The 18,527-nt window shown below is 40.9% G+C and overlaps 1 protein-coding gene and 1 non-coding gene across 7 annotated transcripts; both read left to right on the forward strand.

The window, feature by feature from the left end:
• Window positions 1–3,645: 3,645 nt before the first annotated feature.
• Trnav-uac lies at window positions 3,646–3,718 on the forward strand. The gene has a single exon. It is a non-coding gene; the product is annotated as a tRNA-Val (tRNA).
• Window positions 3,719–5,641: 1,923 nt separating this feature from the next.
• LOC125239220 (venom protease-like) lies at window positions 5,642–15,722 on the forward strand. 6 transcript variants are annotated; one of them, XM_048146744.1, is made up of 10 exons: window positions 5,642–5,716; window positions 6,004–6,188; window positions 7,367–7,454; window positions 8,399–8,587; window positions 9,567–9,634; window positions 10,618–10,778; window positions 12,864–13,058; window positions 13,870–14,059; window positions 14,606–14,769; window positions 15,486–15,722. In XM_048146744.1, exons 2-10 carry the CDS (start codon window positions 6,125–6,127, stop codon window positions 15,657–15,659), a joined length of 1,293 nt encoding a protein of 430 aa, XP_048002701.1. In that variant the 5' UTR covers window positions 5,642–5,716; window positions 6,004–6,124; the 3' UTR covers window positions 15,660–15,722. The 6 variants fall into 6 exon arrangements, with proteins under 6 accessions (XP_048002701.1, XP_048002700.1, XP_048002705.1 ...); XM_048146743.1 differs by having other exon boundaries at window positions 5,662–5,752; XM_048146748.1 differs by having other exon boundaries at window positions 5,663–5,752; window positions 8,399–8,518.
• Window positions 15,723–18,527: the final 2,805 nt, after the last annotated feature.

Here is an 18,527-nt window from a genome sequence, read left to right on the forward strand (position 1 = left end):
GTACTTTCATATTATATACTATTTATATTTTGACGACCGGTCTGGCGCAGTCGGTAGTGACCCTGCCTGCTACGCCGCGGTCCCGGGTTCGAATCCCGGTAAGGGCATTTATTTGTGTGATGAGCACAGATATTTGTTCCCGAGTCATGGATGTTTTCTATGTATATATGTATTTATATATTATATATATCGTTGTCTGAGTACCCACAACACAAGCCTTCTTGAGCTTACCGTGGGCCTCAGTCAATCTGTGTAAGAATGTCCTATAATATTTATTTATTTATATTATTTATATAATTTTGACGACCGGTCTTGCCTAGCGCGTAGTGACCCTGCCTGCTAAGCCGCAGTCCCGGGTTCGAATCCCGGTAAGTGCATTTATTTGTGTGATGAGCACAGATATTTATCGCTGAGTCATGGATGTTTTCTATGTATGTATATAAGAATTTGTATATTATATATACATATATATCGTTGTCTGAGCTTACCATGGGACGCAGTCAATCTGTGTAATAATGTCCTATAATATTTATTTATTTATTATTAAATTTGCGTCCCACTCCCACTGCTGGGCAAAGGCATCCCCTTCCTTTCTCGGCTTTCTCCACTTACAAATTGTAAAAAATCTTACCTAAGATTTAATTTGAATAAAGAGGTACATTGCTTATATTATACTTAATTAAAATTCATGACCTTAGGTACATAAGTAACTACCAATGCAGTGCAATATATGAAACTAAACTTTTGTCGTATAATCAGGTATTGCAACACAATAATTTAAAATTCCCCACACGATCATTTCAAATTGCCAACTTACTAATTGCTATAGCGACTTATTGACGCTAGTCACAACATTATAAAATGTGTCCGTGTTCATGAAACGGGTCCTTAATAAGGACTCCTTATGGCTTTTAATTAGAATCTTTGTATAGCTAAGGACCAAGTTGACCGAAGAGCTGGCGACTTCCTCGCACAACGCATCAGCATTGCGATACAGCGAGGAAATGTCGCCACTATCCTTGGTACAATGCCTCAATGGCCTATTTTAGAGATAAGCTAGCTTTTAAGTTTAATCTTAGTTTCTTATATAATTATGTAGGTAGATATGTTCATTAGGTACATACTTGTCAGGACCAAGTCAAAAACAAGTCAAATTATTTAACTAATAGTTATTTGTTATACAAGGGGGCAAAGTTGTATTTTAACGCCGAGTGTGGAATTTAACACACGAGAAGTAAAATACATTTGCACCCGAGTATAACACAAAACTTTTCCCCTCATCACTATAGCGAGGAAATTACAACGCAAAAAATGCGTTTATCACTGCTTCCAGTATTTCCACAGGTGGTAAATCATCTTTATTACTAGATTCACCTACTTTTATCAATTTTAAAGCAGTTAATTTGACTTTATTCAAGGTCAAATTACTTTACCCACTAGTGGATAAAATGCGTTTTTACCCGCTGGTATTAAAGGACAAAACACGTGTTTCCGAGCTAGTGAGGGGAAAATAATTTTTTTTTCAGGAGATATGGTGTTTTTTATTACGCACTAGTGCGAGAAGTGGGTCATTATATGCCACTCGTTTCGAGCTTCCTTTTTTACGCACTTGTATCGTAATGTAGGTACTATTTGGTGATTGTTCTCGCAAAAATGTCCAATATGTACCTACATATTTTTAAATAGGTATCTTATCTTACTTGATCCGGCAGGTGTGTGTTCATGTTCAGCTGTTTATACGTTTACGTTTGGCGATCATAGCAATGGTAATCAATGAATCATTCTATGTCCCAGAAGTTTTTTAATATTTCGAAACCATGTTTTAAATGCGTTACTTAATCCAAAGCCGTGATCCACACACAGGCGATGCATGTCCTGACGCAGAATGGACGTCAGCGCCGCGCCGCCTGAGTATAATTTAAAAAACCGGCCAAGAGCGTGTCGGGCCACGCTCAGTGTAGGGTTCGGTAGTTTCCCGTATTTTTCTCAAAAACTACTCAACCCATCAAGTTCAAAATATTATCACAGAGATTATCCGCGGACGGACGGACGGACAGACTTGTCGAAACTATAAGGGTTCCTAGTTGACTACGGAACCCTAAAAACGTGTCCTCAGTACATTTTAAGGAAGGACGTAAGACGCGCCGTCGTGTGTGTGTGTGTGTGGATAGTCCCAAAGAGAATCTTGGCCTCCAAAGCGAGAGCACGCCACTTATCCCGATCCGCGCGCGCGCAGCTTCCTGCCAATTATCGGCTTGTAGCTGACACAGATCCCTATGGGCCTAAGGTACCTTTTCACAAGAAACTACACATTTTAAATAATATTGTTTCATGTTTATTACGTTTCCAAATTCACTTCTACGAGTAAATCAACCTTTAGTCCAAACAAATAAGACGTGCTTTTTTTTTTACTCAAACTACTAAGTACCTCATTTCCGCTACCTTAAGGTTGTCTGGAAGAAATCGCTCTTTAGCGATAAGACCGCCTGTTGTTTACCTTTGTTCGTGTTGCTTCCTTGTTTTGTATTGTTGTATTTTATCAAGGTGTGCAATAAAGAGTATTGTATTGTATTGTATTGTACTAATATTATAAATGGGGAAGTGTGTGTGTCTCTTTGTCCGTCTTTCACGGCAAAACGGAGCGACGAATTGACGTGATTTTTTAATTGGAGATAGTTGAAGGGATGGAGAGTAACATAGGCTACTTTTTGTTTCTTTCTAACCCCCCACTTCCCTAAACTGGGGGATGGAAGTTTGTATGGAGCATTCCGGAATTTTCGTATTTAACGCGAGCGAAGCTGCGGGCAAAAGCTAGTCTAGAATATTTCTATTTACTCAAGGTCATTGATAATTAGGTTTCAAATAATTACTAAGTATAGTCGAGCCAAGCTAATATTGTACTTCAGCGATTTCCTTATCAGCTAGGTACTGTGCACATTATTAGTGTTATTGCAAACAAGAACGGCTATGAAATTGTACCTAAAAAAAAATTATATGCAGAATTAGCTTAGTTCCTATGTATCACAATAAATTAAATGTAAAATGTATCCACGAATCGAGTGTCAACACAAACCTGACAGGGTTTCATGGCACTCTGGTGTATGAATAAATGTAAGATTTTTAATATAGAATAAATAAATAAATAAAATAATAGTTAAAGTTTTCCAAAACTCCGAACTTATTAAAAATATATTGCCCTCAATGATACTTTATTTAATTTTATGTAATTAAATTTGAACGAACTTAAAGTTAAAGTGATTGACTGATTGTAGACAAACAATCATCTTAGAGTTTTAAGAACATCGAAATATCGGGACGTACCCCTAAGTCCGTTTTCACATTATCCGATCCGATATCGGATGTCGGAAGGATTTCAAAGAAAAAAATCCAAGATGGCGCCTGTAATGTATGGGACGTTTATCGGTCCTACATCCGATATCGGATCGGATAATGTGAAAACGCATTAAGTATGCTATGTAAAGTTTGAAATATCATAACATAAGAACGCGTCGCTTTCTCGTTCCATTAAAATTAATAATTAAACAAATTACTAAAATCATAAATATTGTCATAATCATTAATGTGTGAAGTAACTAGCTTTATTCATTTAGCTTAAGAACAACATTTTCGGTTTCGTGCTCGTCTGGTTCCGTGGTGTAGTGGTTATCACATCTGCTTTACACGCAGAAGGCCGCCAGTTCGATCCTGGCCGGAATCATATCTTTTTGCTTTTTTTATTTATTTTGTTGGAATTTTTTTTTTTACTTTACCTGACTTACTGAGCAATGTATGTGGGTAATGATTTCTTAATATTTACGATTATTTTCTGATCTTTACATACTTTTATTATTAATTATTATACAACTTTCATAACATAGGGAATTGATCAATAAGGAAAAACTAAAAGTAGACATTTTAAAAGCTCGTAAATATTCCTTTTGATATTCCAATCAGATAATATTCATAACACAAAGGCTCTTGTTGCGTCATTCTATGAAGTAAACAAAAATAGCAGCCATGTACACTAGCGACATCTGTTAGTGAATAGAAGATTGGATTAGCGGTAGACATTTCAATAAAGTATTATTTTTATATGCCATTATACATTTTATTACATATCGAGATTCAATAAAACTAAAATATTTAAGAACTATATTCTCAGAAATACCTCGCTTAAATTGAGTGTTTTGCCGATGTTTGCAGAATTGATTTTAGCGCCATCTACCGCCGAGTAGTCAAACTTTTAAGACACTGACCTAGCTCTACCGACGAAACATGAGAATAGGAAGTTCCCATAAGTTAGGAGAATCGCGTGACGTTGCTTATCTTTTGCATCAGTGTCCTTCCACGGGCTGTATTTGTATAAAATTAGCATGCATTTGCCGCCGTCGGAATCGGTAACACTCAGGATTTATGTTAATAGCGATAGCAGTCATAAAGGGAAAGTAGGTCACATTGTACGTACATAATAGGTGTACGCTTGTTATGTTAATCTATTTCCAAAATGGTAGGTTTGGTTTTTTACGAAATTGAGGGGTGGTGAAAATATACGAATCTCTTAAAAAATCAGAATAAATGGGAATATACTTTACCTAATTATCAATATTATAAAATTAATTGATGCTATTGTAAAGTGATAAAAAATGAATTAAGGTTTAAATATTATTAAATCTATTAATTACCTACTTAATTGATCAGAATCAAATAAATTAACATATCATTAAGGTTTCTTGCTTCCGTCATAAAGAATATGCAGAGTCAAAGTTACTAATACCACCTACAGCGCTTGTGTAATGAATCTTGAAAAAAAAAATGTAAATGTAAAAAACGGCCAAGTCCAAATATTGCAAGTACTTAGTAAAATATTGGACGAAAATGTTGATTGGGTGTACAATTTACACGATGTCCAGTCAGTCGAGTTCAATAACATCTAAGCATCTGCAAGAACAAAAAATATCTGAACATGAGGCTAATAATTATTAATTTCATTATAAGCATGAAACTTCAATTTGGGCATGTTTCGAGACAATTTATTTTATTCTTTCCTTATTTTGGCTTCAGAAAGTCGTGGTTAGAATCACGTTAGAATCCTACCTAAGATCCCTATATCAATTTTAAAAGGTTATTTTTTACAATTTATTTTCTAAACGAAACAAAAGTGATAGAAAACTTTTTTAGTATGTATGCATACTTAATTTTATTAAAATAGAAACTAAGACAACTCATAATAAATAGACTAAAACTAAATAACCTAACAAATTTTATATAAACCTAATAAAAAAATACCTAATGACTAATAAAAATAAAAACATACAATTATCCCGGTGCTAAAACTTTTTTAGCGTTTGTCTAAAATAAACAAGAAATTTACAAGGATCACAAATCAATAGGTAATAAGGTTTGAACTTAGTTGACACCTTTAGGACAGGAAGAAAACCGCATCTTTTACCGTAAATACGCATCATAATTCTTATTCCATATTGTTTAAAGTCTATTTTCATTAAATCTATACTTCGTGCGATATAAACTGGCTTCTAAAAAACAATAAAGAAATCCGGTTTAAGATCCGCGCAAAAACAACTTTAGAATAAAAACGTCATATTACTGAATAACAATTTAAGAAGTTACTACATTTTGTTCACCAGGATAAAACGTGCACATATACAACAGTATGAGTCGCGTACGGACTTCGTAAACACGTTTTCCTTGTGGTCATGTAAATAAATAAACAGAGACGTTATTGCATATTAATGTAACTTTATAAATTACGAGTTAAATTTTTTTTTTTTTTAACCAGGGGGCCGATTTTTGAGTCTCACTGTCACTAAAATACCGGTTGAAAACGGTGAATTGCCTATTATTTACAGTGACAATTTTCTGAATTCGAACGCCGTGGGACTCAAAAATCGGCCCCCAGAGCTGTATTAAATAAAATTGTGTGAAGAACCTTTAAAACTCAGTGAAATATTTTAATTAAACTAATTTGTTTGTGTTTATTTACAGCTCATACTTATACTAGGTACTTTAATTGGTAGTTTGTTGTTTGTAGAATAATAATATATGTAAATATAAACAAAAATGTGTTTAGTGTGACTTGTGAGGTTAGAATTAATATCATTTAGAAATGTTTGTTTTAAAAGTGTTGTTTATTTTGACACTCGGCCATAAAGTTATAACACAAAGGAATGGTAAGTTGAATGAATGATTGATAAGAATCTACGAATTAATCACTAGATTCATTTTCATTCATAAATATGAAAATAAGGAATAATTTCTATTATTCCTTATTTTAATATTAATTATATTACTTATGTCAGTTTTTGCTATACTAAAGATAGCTGCTGAGAGTGCTGAAGTAGGTACCTACAGCAAAACTTTCATTACTCGTAACTAGTTCGTTTTTTTGTGTATTGTATGTATGCATAATTACGACTACCAATTAAACTATAATTTTCTTAAATAATTTACAATGCGTATATAACATCTTTTAACTATTGTAAGGTGTATTCGGGCAATATCAAAAAGGGACTTTTATTATGATTGATATAATAGGTATTTTTATTGAGGTACTCTTATTTCAATGTGCAAATGTAGCACATGTGCATGCTGTACCTACCTAAATAAGTGTCCTTAACCTTTAAGAAATATTTTTAAGCATTTATAATGTATATATCGATTAAGGAAAATCCGATAAAGGTTTTATGTTTAGTATCGTTTTGAAAATATAAAAATACGTTTTCCTGTTATCTTTGTTTAGGTATGGACGGTGGATAATCCCCTATGCATGTCAATACAAATTAAAGTTAATAGCTTAAATTATGTAGATATGTTCTATTATGTATAATATTTTGCGATTCTAGTATGCATCTGCTATGAGTGTTATGTCTTGACACCATATGAATACCCGTAGGCTATAGAATAGATACTTATACCTTAGTTAATTAGGTAAGTCTTTCATCCACGCAAAAGCTTGAATTAAATTATGTATTTGTTTATTTATATATCGTTGTTTGAGTAACACAACTACCCACAACACAAGCCTTCTTGACTTTACTGTGGAAATCAGTCAATCTGTCCAATAATATTTAAAACTAGCTTTTTCCCGGGGCTTCACCCGCGTACTAAAAGTAATGTATTAAAACGTTGAACTTTGGACTTTTTGGTGATTTTTGAAAAATTATTTCTTTGTGCTCCTCTACACCTTATAATGAACAAACGTGCCAAATTTGGAGTCTCTAGGATCAGCGGTTTCGGCTGTGTTGATATGTCAGTCAGGCAGTCAGTCAGTCATTCAGTCAGTCAGTCAGTCATTCAGTCAGTCAGTCAGTTTCTTTGTTTTATATATTTAGAAAAAAATTGTTTACAGTTGGAGATCAATGCGTGGACCAATACACAAACACAGTCGGCCGGTGTGCCCCAGCCCAGCAGTGCGAATCGGCAAGACAGGACTTTCAGTAAATACCTACTCTCTCTCTTTCTCCCCCTCACCTTGTCTCTCTGTTCAGTTGCACTCTTTTAACCTTGAACCTGGTAGTTAAGCCCAGGGAACCTACAGCAGAACTGAATGGTGAAAATGCGTCTGCGTTGTGATACATAATTATAAATGTTTTTATTTTTTTAATAATTTTTACATGTCATTCACCGACCTAATATTCTGTTACCTACTGTATCATAAAGCTAGGAACATACTACGCGGACGTCCGTCGTAGATCGACCGCGGACGGGAATCTGGACAATGAAATTACACATAACCGTGCAAACTATCGGTCGACGGACGTGGACGTGGCCTTGAGCGCATGGACGTCCGATCGAAATCTGGCTCGCTGGATGTTTTGTTCCGTGCACACTGATCGGTCGTGGTCGCGGTCGATTTACGACGGACGTCCGCGTAGTATGTTCCTAGCTTAAATCACAACATCATGTACAGTCGACTACAAAGAGATGTATCAACTTTTTCACCTTATTGCATTGTAACAAGTTGAAAAAATGGATACATCTTTTTGTAGTCGACTGTACTACATATATGTTAATATTAAGTATTCTGGCAAATAAAACTATTCTGATTTTGAATAGTCTTAACAGAGGTTCCTGTGTTTACTTCGAAAGAATATAAATATTTATTCCGTTAGATGGATAGCTTTTTATCTATCAGTTTACAATCATAAATTACAAAAAAAAAACATTTATTATATTCACATTTCATGTTCATAAATCAATTAACAAATAATATTGTTGAAATTATATAACACGAAATTAAAACAATTAAATCCGTTTCGATTTAATCCGTTTTCCATAATGATATTACTATTGATACAGATATTTATATACAGTACTATGGGGATTTTGACACTTCAATTCACCAACAAAATTAATAACAATATGAATATCTTAATTTCAGACAAAACGGTATAAGGCCGACATTCTGCTCGCAGTCGTTCGACAGCGCCATCGTGTGCTGCCGGGACGGGAACAACATCTTCCAAACAGCGCCGCCGCAGGTCGTACAGAAGAATGGCGAGTTAGTAGATATTCGAGAAAAGGATTGTGCGGCCGTGCCGCTTTTTTGCTCGACTTGGCGTATGCACTGGGGTGCCCCTCAATAGTACAGTCAGGATACGTAGCCAAATGCACAAACGCTCACTATCTGTTTAATAATAGCTATCAATATACAGAGTGTAACAAAAATGTTGGTGATCCGTTTAAGGGCGTACTCAGTATCGTATTCTTATCAGGAAAAAGTAGAAGAAAATTTTTTTTTCGCTAAAAAAATTTTCACTTTTGTATGAGCCGGGCCGCGCGAATCGGTCGAATCTCCATACAAAGATAAAAAAAATGTTTGCGAAAAAAAAAATTTATCCTACTTTTTCCTAATGAGAATACGATACTGAATACGCCCTTAAACGGATCACCACCATTTTTGTTACACCCTGTATTATCAATTCCTATTTCTATCGTTCTTGCGTATTGGTGCGACAGAGCCAGACTGCAGTTCTATCATTTCCTAACGTCGACGATTACCATTCGACTACTCCGGCTGGGACCACCTGGTAGATCACTTTTTGGATTCAAAAATGTTTCATAGTTTTCATACATCATAAATTAATAAATAAGGATAAGAGACCTTTATAATAACACTAAAGTTAGTGTCAAGCATTTGAAGTTATAATGGTTGTAAATACTACGTTAACAGTTATTATTATTATTTCATCTATTTATCTCTTTTCTTATTATTATTATTTATTGAATTATTATACAGTCGACAAATACCTATTACAATTTATCACAGGCCCTGCAAAACTGTTTAACAGTTTGACTGCAGGATTTTAGAAAGCTGACTTTGACTGCAGGAGTTAGAAATAAGACATTGGTTTCTTAGACAATTTAATTGTAATTGACCTAAAGAACCTTCCCTTAAAGTTAACGGAAATCAATAAAAACACGTAGTATATTGTATACATATCTCAATTTTTTGGTAACCAAAGTTGAAAACGACGCATACTCTAAATATTGAACTTGGCTCTCGTTTCATATTCATATTTTTATGGGATTTTTGTTTAACTTTTCAGCAGGCCAGTTTGGGGCACGTCTGGTGCCAGTAACGGGCAAACGGATAGAAGAAGAGTTAGTCAAAGAAGTAAGTCTATAAGGGTCACTTGCACCACCGATAACCTAACTACAAAATTAAAATTTTGAAAACACCCCCGCCTGCGACATAGTGATCCGATTTTCATGAAACGTGGCTAAGAACACTCCCGACTAACTCAGCTTTAAAACAAAAAACTAAATCTAAATCGGTTCCTCCGTTCGGGAGCTACGATGCCACAGACAGACACACACACACAGACAGACAGACATACAGACACACGCAGATAGACACGTCAAACTTATAACACCCCGTCGTTTTTGCGTCGGGGGTTAAAAATGGAGGGTTATCCCACCATTTTATATGGAATTTGACAGTTGACAGGCCACTAACCTAAGCCCTACTGCCCCAAGACACTTTAACTCTATGAGTTACCTTTATGTAGATTTGATTGTGTTCTACAATTTTATTACTTTTTTTTAACTTTTGATTAGCAGAAACCTGCAATCGGTACCACTAGGCTTGGAATAAATTTAACAGTCTAAAATTCCTTGGGTGACACTTAAACTCACGGCCTCTGGATCGATACTCCAGCGCTCTGCCAACTAAGCCACCAAGACTTCAACAAAGCCCGCGAAATTTCCCACTACTTAGGTCAATGGGACTCGTAGCGACATCTACCGTGAGAATATTAAACTCCGCAACCGGAGTTTCAAGTCATATCGGAAATTCACCAGTTACGAAGCGCTAACCAGGAGGGCAATTTTTGAATCTCGCAAACGGGATTTTGTCACTAAAATTCGCGCGACCGTCGCCGTCGCGTCTCATACTTCCATATTGATAAGGTTTGATTACGTATGCGTCGCATCGCCGTCGCGCGACCATCGCGCGACCGTCGCCCACGCAAGCCACGGCGTCACAGTTTTCTGAATTCGAACGCGTGAGACTCAAAAATCGGCCCGAAGCCGTTAGTTTAAGTCTCAACTAAGGCAGACACTTTCCACTTTCAAACTACTTGTTTATCCTGTTTTCAGAGTGTGAAGAGTACAGCAAGTCCGTGGTTCAGACGTTCAGTTTCCTCCCGCTAGTGCCTGAGCCCGAGACGGTGTCCATATCTGCACCGAAATGCGACTACGTCAAAGTTGAGCTGATTGTAGGCGGGGAGAACGCTCAGCTTGGGGAGTTCCCACACATGGTACGTTATCTTATCTTATATCTGACTAGCTCTTGCCCGCGGCTTCGCTCGCGATAAATTCGAAAATTGTGGCATGCTCCGTACAAACTTCCACCCCCCCCCCTCAGGGGGTTAGAAAGAGACAAAAAGTATCTTATGTCGCACTCCATCTCTTCAACTATCTCCACTTAAAAAATTACGTCAATTCATCGCTCCGTTTTGCCGTAAAAGACGGACAAACAAACTTAACAAACAGACAATAATATTCGTATGTATACACTTTGACCCACGGGGATCTTTTGCGCAAATGATTTTGATGATGATGACCCCCTATGATTTTGAGATTCGTCAACTAGTTATTCAGGAGCTTCTCGACCGTCTCCATATGGTGCGTGCTACTCAACTGTAGATGGCAGCACTATAAAATAAATATTATTCGGCCATCCTTACCCGCCTAAGACCCTGAGTACTAATACAGCAAGTCCATGGTTCAGACGTTCAGTTTCCTCCCGCTAGTGCCTGAGCCCGAGACGGTGTCCATATCCGCGCCGAAATGCGACTACGTCAAAGTTGAGCTGATTGTAGGCGGGGAGAACATGGTGTGTTATCTTATTTTATTTTATTTATTTATTCTATTTATTATTTATTTAATCAAAAAGTAACGCAGCGTTACAGTTTACACTAAGGCACTGTGAAACTACAAAATACAAAACAAGACACAAACGATAAATATTACAAAAAATAATACAAATTAAACATTACACTTGGGCGACGATGTAACAGCGTAGCTCCGTTGCGTCGTCTGACTCGGCGTAGGATTCGGCAGGTTGCCCCGGAACCGCCGAAATACCACACCCTTCGGCCAGAAGTCTGCGCACGCGATGGTGTCCCGCAGCGTGCGCGGCACGTGCACAACAAATGAACTATATCTATATATGATTTATATCTGACTAGCTCTTACCCGCGACTTACTCCATAGTAAATACAAACTTCCACCCCTCATTTTAGGGATGTGGGAGGTTAGAAAGAGACAAAAAGTATCCTATGTCACTCTCCATCCCTTCAACTATCTCCACTTAAAAAATCAGGTCAATTCGTCGCTCCGTTTTGCCGTGAAAGACGAACAAACACACACACACTTTCCCATTTATAACATTAAGTATGGAAGTATGGATGGATGCACCTACCCATGTTCCTTATGTTCCTTCAGCCATTCAAGATATTCTCGGTTACCCTTCATATTATATGGTACGAGCTACTCGACTATAGATGGCAGCACAATAAATTAAATAAATATTATTCGGGCATCCTTACTCTTCTCTAAGACCCTAAGTACAATTTTTGTTCATAGTCTTATTTCGAACTTTTTTAGGAAACAAATAAATAAATAGATATTCACTACATCTAGTATGATCTCATACAGTCAGTATGAACAGTATAAAACAACACACCAAAAAGTATCTGATACCCTAAGATAACTTTTATAAATATGTTATAGATAAATCTGTACAGTTCGCAGTCTCAAATGACTGTTTAGTTTTTCCACACATATCTTTAAATAAATGCGGTTACCAAATGATAATTACCTACTTCTGACGTATTATTTCATCTGCTACTTTTGACGCTCGCTGTATCACAATGACGGCCACAGGTGTTTCCTTCGAGCTGTGACATGGGGTTCTTCAAGAAGCAGGTATTAAGGGTTCTCAAAGGTCGGCAACGCATAAGTGGCTCCCTTGATGCTGCTTATGTTCATGGGCGGCGATGACTGCTTCCCATCAGGCGGCTCGTCTGCTCGTTTGCTGCCTATTTTATAAAATAAAACAAAAAAATACTCAAAATATTTAACGTGTACTGCGAGCCGATTTTTGAGTCTCACGCGTTCTAATTCAGAAAATTGTCACTGAAAATAATAAGCAAGTCACCGTTTTCAACCGGTATTTTAGTGACATAATCCCGTATGCGAGATTCAAAAATCGCCCTCCAGGCAGGCACTTACAAATAGTGCGATAGGGACGACCTGATGTTTTATCATTTATCGGGCGACCATGATTGCCTGGTCTATGTATAATTTAATGTATGTAAATATTAAAATGTGTATTCCAGGCAGCAATAGGCTGGGTGAACTTCGAAGACTCATACTCGTTCAACTGTGGGGGCAGCCTCATAAGTACCCGCTGGGTCCTCACAGCGGGGCACTGCACGCGGGACCCTAGGGCCAGGGACCCCAACCCGGCTATCGTCAGGCTGGGGGACCAGAATATTGACCCTAGCGTGCAAGATGGGGCCACTCCTGTTGAGGTAATATTAATGTTCTGGGACCTCTTATATCAGATTTTTAAAAATCAAAAATATGTCTTTCCAATCACGGAACAATGGTGTTCTGGACCTTTGGGAGGCGTGGGCGGCGCCGAAGCCAACGCGTAGAGGCCCTTTTGTCACTTTAATGAAATGTAAGGGGTACACCGAGCGGATGTTGCCCTTGCCCGTATCATGTGGGACACACGCAGAGGCAGCATCCGCCAAGGTGTAAGGACTATTTGACAGTTGATGGAATCTAAAATGAACTGGGCTATTGGATGAACGTATGGACTAAATACTGGGCTATGGGATGAAAAACCGGATGCCTGCCTAATAAAATGGTATCCAATTTCAAAAGTATTCAATAGATTTCAATAGTTTATTCATGGTAAACACATAATTATCTACATGAGTATTACATACATTTTACAATTAATATTTAAAAAAATGTATGACGGGTTTACCACGAAATGGTCCCGCCTCAGCATAGATGCTGACCCAGGGGGGGTCAGCGCTATCTTCCGGTATTATTATTATATTTAGCGGCATGTACTTAAGTCAATCGGGGTTTTGCAGAACAGAACTATGACAGCAGTAGAAATTCAAAGTTTGATGTCCATATTTCGAAAAATAAAATGTCCCTTTTAGAAGATATCTTCAAAAGACGCATTTAATCCACAAGACGCAAATACCCTAGTAAACCTTAGACATTTTATCAATACTGCCACTGAAGCTCAGTTTAAACATGTTTAAATGAACGCCAATTTTAAATAAGTTTTGGCTAATAAACATTTTCCATTTCCTATTGCAGGTCCCCATAAAGCAGATAGTGAAACACCCAGAGTATAAACCCCCCCGCCGCTACAACGACATCGCCCTGCTTGAGCTGGCCACCGACGTGGATTTCAGCAACACCATACGCCCTGCCTGTCTTTGGCAGAGAAATGATTTTGACAGCTATACGAGGGCAGTAGCTACGGGATGGGGGGTTATTGACGTCAGTAAGTAACTTTGCCTACTAAAGGAGTTTTTGGGGCTTCGAATCGAGAATACGCCACTCTTCCCTATCCTGTGCCATTTTCTGCGAATTATTAGCGTCAAACTGTCAATAAGTAGCGCTCCCTCTTAGAATTGGACACCAAAACAGAGATTTCAGGAACACCATACGCCCGGCCTGTCTTTGGCAGAGGACGATGTTGACAGTTAAGTATACGAGGGCAGTAGCTACGGGATGGGGGGGTTATTGATTTCAGTAGGTAAGTACCTACCTATTTTTCATTTAAACATTTTAGAAATACCCGTTCTCTTAAAAATGGACAAGAACATGGACATATTCTTTACGGGTCTCTATAATTCTCACCGTTGTCGAGCTCAGGCGACAATTCATATACTTATGATATAGTTAGGTGGTATTTGCCGTTTGTAATAAAATTATACCTATATTCTCAAGGCTCCAACAAACGAGACTACGTATTTTTGGCAGAGATCCATTTAAATTAATGTAAAACAAAAAAAAACATCCTATCTTGACACTTGGTTTATTTCAGATACGAAGGAAACATCAAAAGAGCTCCAGAAAGTGTCCATCTCACTACTGGAGAACGATTATTGTGACCAGCTGCTCGCCAACTCGAGGAATAGGAACTGGCAAGGGTTCGCGCCGTCTCAGATGTGTGCGGGGGAGCTGCGTGGTGGCAGGGATACTTGTCAGGTATATTATATATCTCGCTCTGTCGGTAATATAAGAGAGAGAGAGAGAGAGAGATAGAGAGAGAGAAACATTGAATTTATAAACCGAGAGTGAGAGGAATGTCTCGGGGGGCATTTTTTTTCAAAGTTGTCCCCCCTCACTTTTTTTTTATTTGGAATTTTTTATGTGGTTTCCACTCAGAATCGCGAGCTCTTTCAATCCTAATAGGAAAAAAAGTGTCCCAAGGTTTTTTCCCATTCCCTTACCATGTTTTCATACATTTTGTATGACGGTAACGGATGGAGAGTTTGAAAAATGTATGGAAGTCTTGGGACTTTTTTTTCTCCTATCAGGATCGAAAGACTCGCGAATTTGAGTATGAATCGCATAAAAAATAACAATGTTATAAAAAAGTGCGGTGGACAACTTTGAACAGAATGGCCGGGTGTGTGTGTGAGAGAGACAGAGATAATCATATCACTACTGGAGAACGATTATTGTGACCAGCTGCTCGCCAACTCGAGGAATAGGAACTGGCAAGGGTTCGCGCCGTCTCAAATGTGTGCGGGGGAGTTGCTAATCATATGCTAACCATGCAGTACTTATAATTTACGCTAGTTGACACGTGGATGACCTAGATGTCACTACAAGTAACTTGTATTTACTGATGGAAGTACATCTCTTCCCTTATTCATCTGTGGCCTGATTCTATCGATCTTATAATCTTTGTCACGCAGGGCGACTCAGGCGCCCCACTGCAAGTGGCGTCCCGCGACAACCAGTGCATCTTCCACGTGGTGGGTGTGACGTCGTTCGGCGCGCAGTGCGCGCGCAGCGGCCGCCCCGCCATCTACACGCGAGTAGCGAGCTACCTGGACTGGATAGAGAGCGTCGTGTGGCCCAATCAGTAGACAAAACTAAAAAATATATAATCTAGACAGATGTATTTTGGAATAATTATAGTATCTTTAGCACTATTGTGTTTTAATTCCAACTATCTACCGGCTGGTGGTGGCATGCAGCGCGCAACATACGTACGTGGCGCAAGATCGCACGCTATGGAGTGGAGACGCTGTGCCCCCCACAGAAGAAAAAGAATCTACCGATACCGGTTGATAGCACTAAAAATTATTCTAGACTACAATATAGCAAAGATTTGAATATAGTGAGCTATCAACAGATATTTTATACAAAGTACCATAGAGGAATAAGTAAGGGAAGAGTTGTAACTCCATACATCAGTAAATGCGAGTTATTTGTAGTGACATCTAGCGTCAATCACGCTTCAATTATCAGTACCACTACTTGATACTAGGTGTCAACAGTGTCTCGTCTGCCAAAAAAAATTAAGGTAGGCTACGTCAGGGACACAGCCGCAATGGATAACGTGAAACGTTGGTGTGGACCACCGCTGGTGAGGAGGGGACGTAAGTAACTAGCGAAGGCCGCAGGCCGAGCTGCGGACAGACCGTGCTCCCGCACAGAGCACTAAAAAATGTGTGTAAAAAGCGAAGCGGCGGGCCGGAGGCCCAACGCTGAGCTTCGAAACCAGGGAAGGCCGAAGGCCGAGCTCCGCGTAGGGCCGAAGGCCCGGAGCGTCCCAGAAGCGCTCCCAAGCACGCGAGGCCGCAGGCCGAGCTGCGGACAAATAGCGCTCCCACACAGAGCAATAATAAAAGTGTCTAAAAAGCGAAGCGGCGGGCCGGAGGCCCAACGCTGAGCTTCGAAACCCAGCGAAGGCCGAAGGCCGAGCTCCGCGTAGGGCCGAAGGCCCGGAGCGTCCCCGAAGCGCTCCCAAGCACGCGAGGCCGCAGGCCGAGCTGCCGACAGATAGCGCTCCCACACAGAGCAATAATAAAAGTGTCTAAAAAGCGAAGCGGCGGGCCGGAGGCCCAACGCTGAACTTTGAAACCCAGCGAAGGCCGAAGGCCGAGCTCCGCGTAGGGCCGAAGGCCCGGAGCGTCCCCGAAGCGCTCCCAAGCACGCGAGGCCGCAGGCCGAGCTGCCGACAGATAGCGCTCCCACACAGAGCAATAATAAAAGTGTCTAGAAAGCGAAGCGGCCGGCCGGAGGCCCAACGCTGAGCTTTGAAACCCAGCGAAGGCCGAAGGCCGAGCTCCGCGTAGGGCCGAAGGCCCGGAGCGTCCCCGAAGCGCTCCCAAGCACGCGAGGCCGCAGGCCGAGCTGCCGACAGATAGCGCTCCCACACAAAGCAATAATAAAAGTGTCTAGAAAGCGAAGCGGCCGGCCGGAGGCCCAACGCTGAGCTTTGAAACCCAGCGAAGGCCGAAGGCCGAGCTCCGCGTAGGACCGAAGGCCCGGAGCGTTCCTGAAGCGCTCCCAAGCACGCGAGGCCGCAGGCCGAGCTGCGGACAGATAGCGCTCCCACACAGATCAATAACAAAAGTGTCTAAAAAGCGAAGTGGCGGGCCGGAGGCCCAACGCTGAGCTTCGAAACCCAGCGAAGGCCGAAGGCCGAGCTCCGCGTAGGTCCGAAGGCCCGGAGCGTCCCCGAAGCGCTCCCAAGTACGCGAGGCCGCAGGCCGAGCTGCCGACAGATAGCGCTCCCACACAGAGCAATAATAAAAGTGTCTAAAAAGCGAAGCGGCGGGCCGGAGGCCCAACGCTGAGCTTTGAAACCCAGCGAAGGCCGAAGGCCGAGCTCCGCGTAGGGCCGAAGGCCCGGAGCGTCCCCGAAGTGCTCCCAAGCACGCGAGGCCGCAGGCCGAGCTGCCGACAGATAGCGCTCCCACACAGAGCAATAATAAAAGTGTCTAAAAAGCGAAGCGGCGGGCCGGAGGCCCAACGCTGAGCTTTGAAACCCAGCGAAGGCCGAAGGCCGAGCTCCGCGTAGGGCCGAAGGCCCGGAGCGTCCCCGTAGCGCTCTCAAGCACGCGAGGCCGCAGGCCGAGCTGCCGACAGATAGCGCTCCCACACAGAGCAATAATAAAAGTGTCTAGAAAGCGAAGCGGCGGGCCGGAGGCCCAACGCTGAGCTTTGAAACCCAGTTAAGGCCGAAGGCCCGGAGCGTTCCTGAAGCGCTCCCAAGCACGCGAGGCCGCAGGCCGAGCTGCGGACAGATAGCGCTCCCACACAGATCAATAACAAAAGTGTCTAAAAAGCGAAGTGGCGGGCCGGAGGCCCAACGCTGAGCTTCGAAACCCAGCGAAGACCGAAGGCCGAGCTCCGCGTAGGGCCAAAGGTCCGGAGCGTCCCCAAGTCGCTCCCAAGCACGCGAGGCCGCAGGCTGAGCTGCGGACAGATAGTGCTCCCACACAGAGCAATAATGAAAGTGTCTAAAAAGCGAAGCGGCGGGCCGGAGGCCCGACGCTGAGCTTCGAAACCCAGCGAAGGGCGAAGGCCGAGCTCTGCGTAGGGCCGAAGGCCCGGAGCGTCCCCGATGCGCTCTCAAGCACGCGAGGGTGCAGGCCGAGCTGCGGACATACAGTGCTCTCAGGCAGAACAATAATTAAAGTGTGTAAAATGTATTCCGCGTGGGAGCACTATCTATCTACAGCTCGGCCTGCAGCCTCGCGTGAAAACACAAAAGGTAAACAAAAGACAAGACCTAGGTACATAATTATAAATAAATACCTTACACAGATCAACCTAGCCCCAAACTAAGCAAAGCTGCACCATGGGTGCTAGGCGACGACATACATACTTATTATACAGAAAACATCCATGACTCAGGAACAAATACCTATATGTGTTCATTACACAATTAAATGCCCTTACCGGGATTCGAACCCAAGACCGCGCGCCGCGGCTTAGCAGGC

Source organism: Leguminivora glycinivorella, chromosome 25 (assembly GCF_023078275.1).
Source record: "Leguminivora glycinivorella isolate SPB_JAAS2020 chromosome 25, LegGlyc_1.1, whole genome shotgun sequence".
In the NCBI taxonomy this organism is placed as follows: domain Eukaryota; kingdom Metazoa; phylum Arthropoda; class Insecta; order Lepidoptera; family Tortricidae; genus Leguminivora; species Leguminivora glycinivorella.

What these genes read in the sequence shown, in the direction of transcription:
- LOC125239220 (XM_048146744.1), top strand. Translation starts at nt 6,125, where the DNA reads ATGTTTGTTTTAAAAGTGTTGTTTATTTTGACACTCGGCCATAAAGTT. An exon ending in TCGGCAAGACAGGACTTTCA is followed by an intron (nt 7,455 to 8,398) that starts GTAAATACCTAC and finishes TCTTAATTTCAG; the next exon opens with ACAAAACGGTATAAGGCCGA. An exon ending in TTGGGGAGTTCCCACACATG is followed by an intron (nt 10,779 to 12,863) that starts GTACGTTATCTT and finishes TGTGTATTCCAG; the next exon opens with GCAGCAATAGGCTGGGTGAA.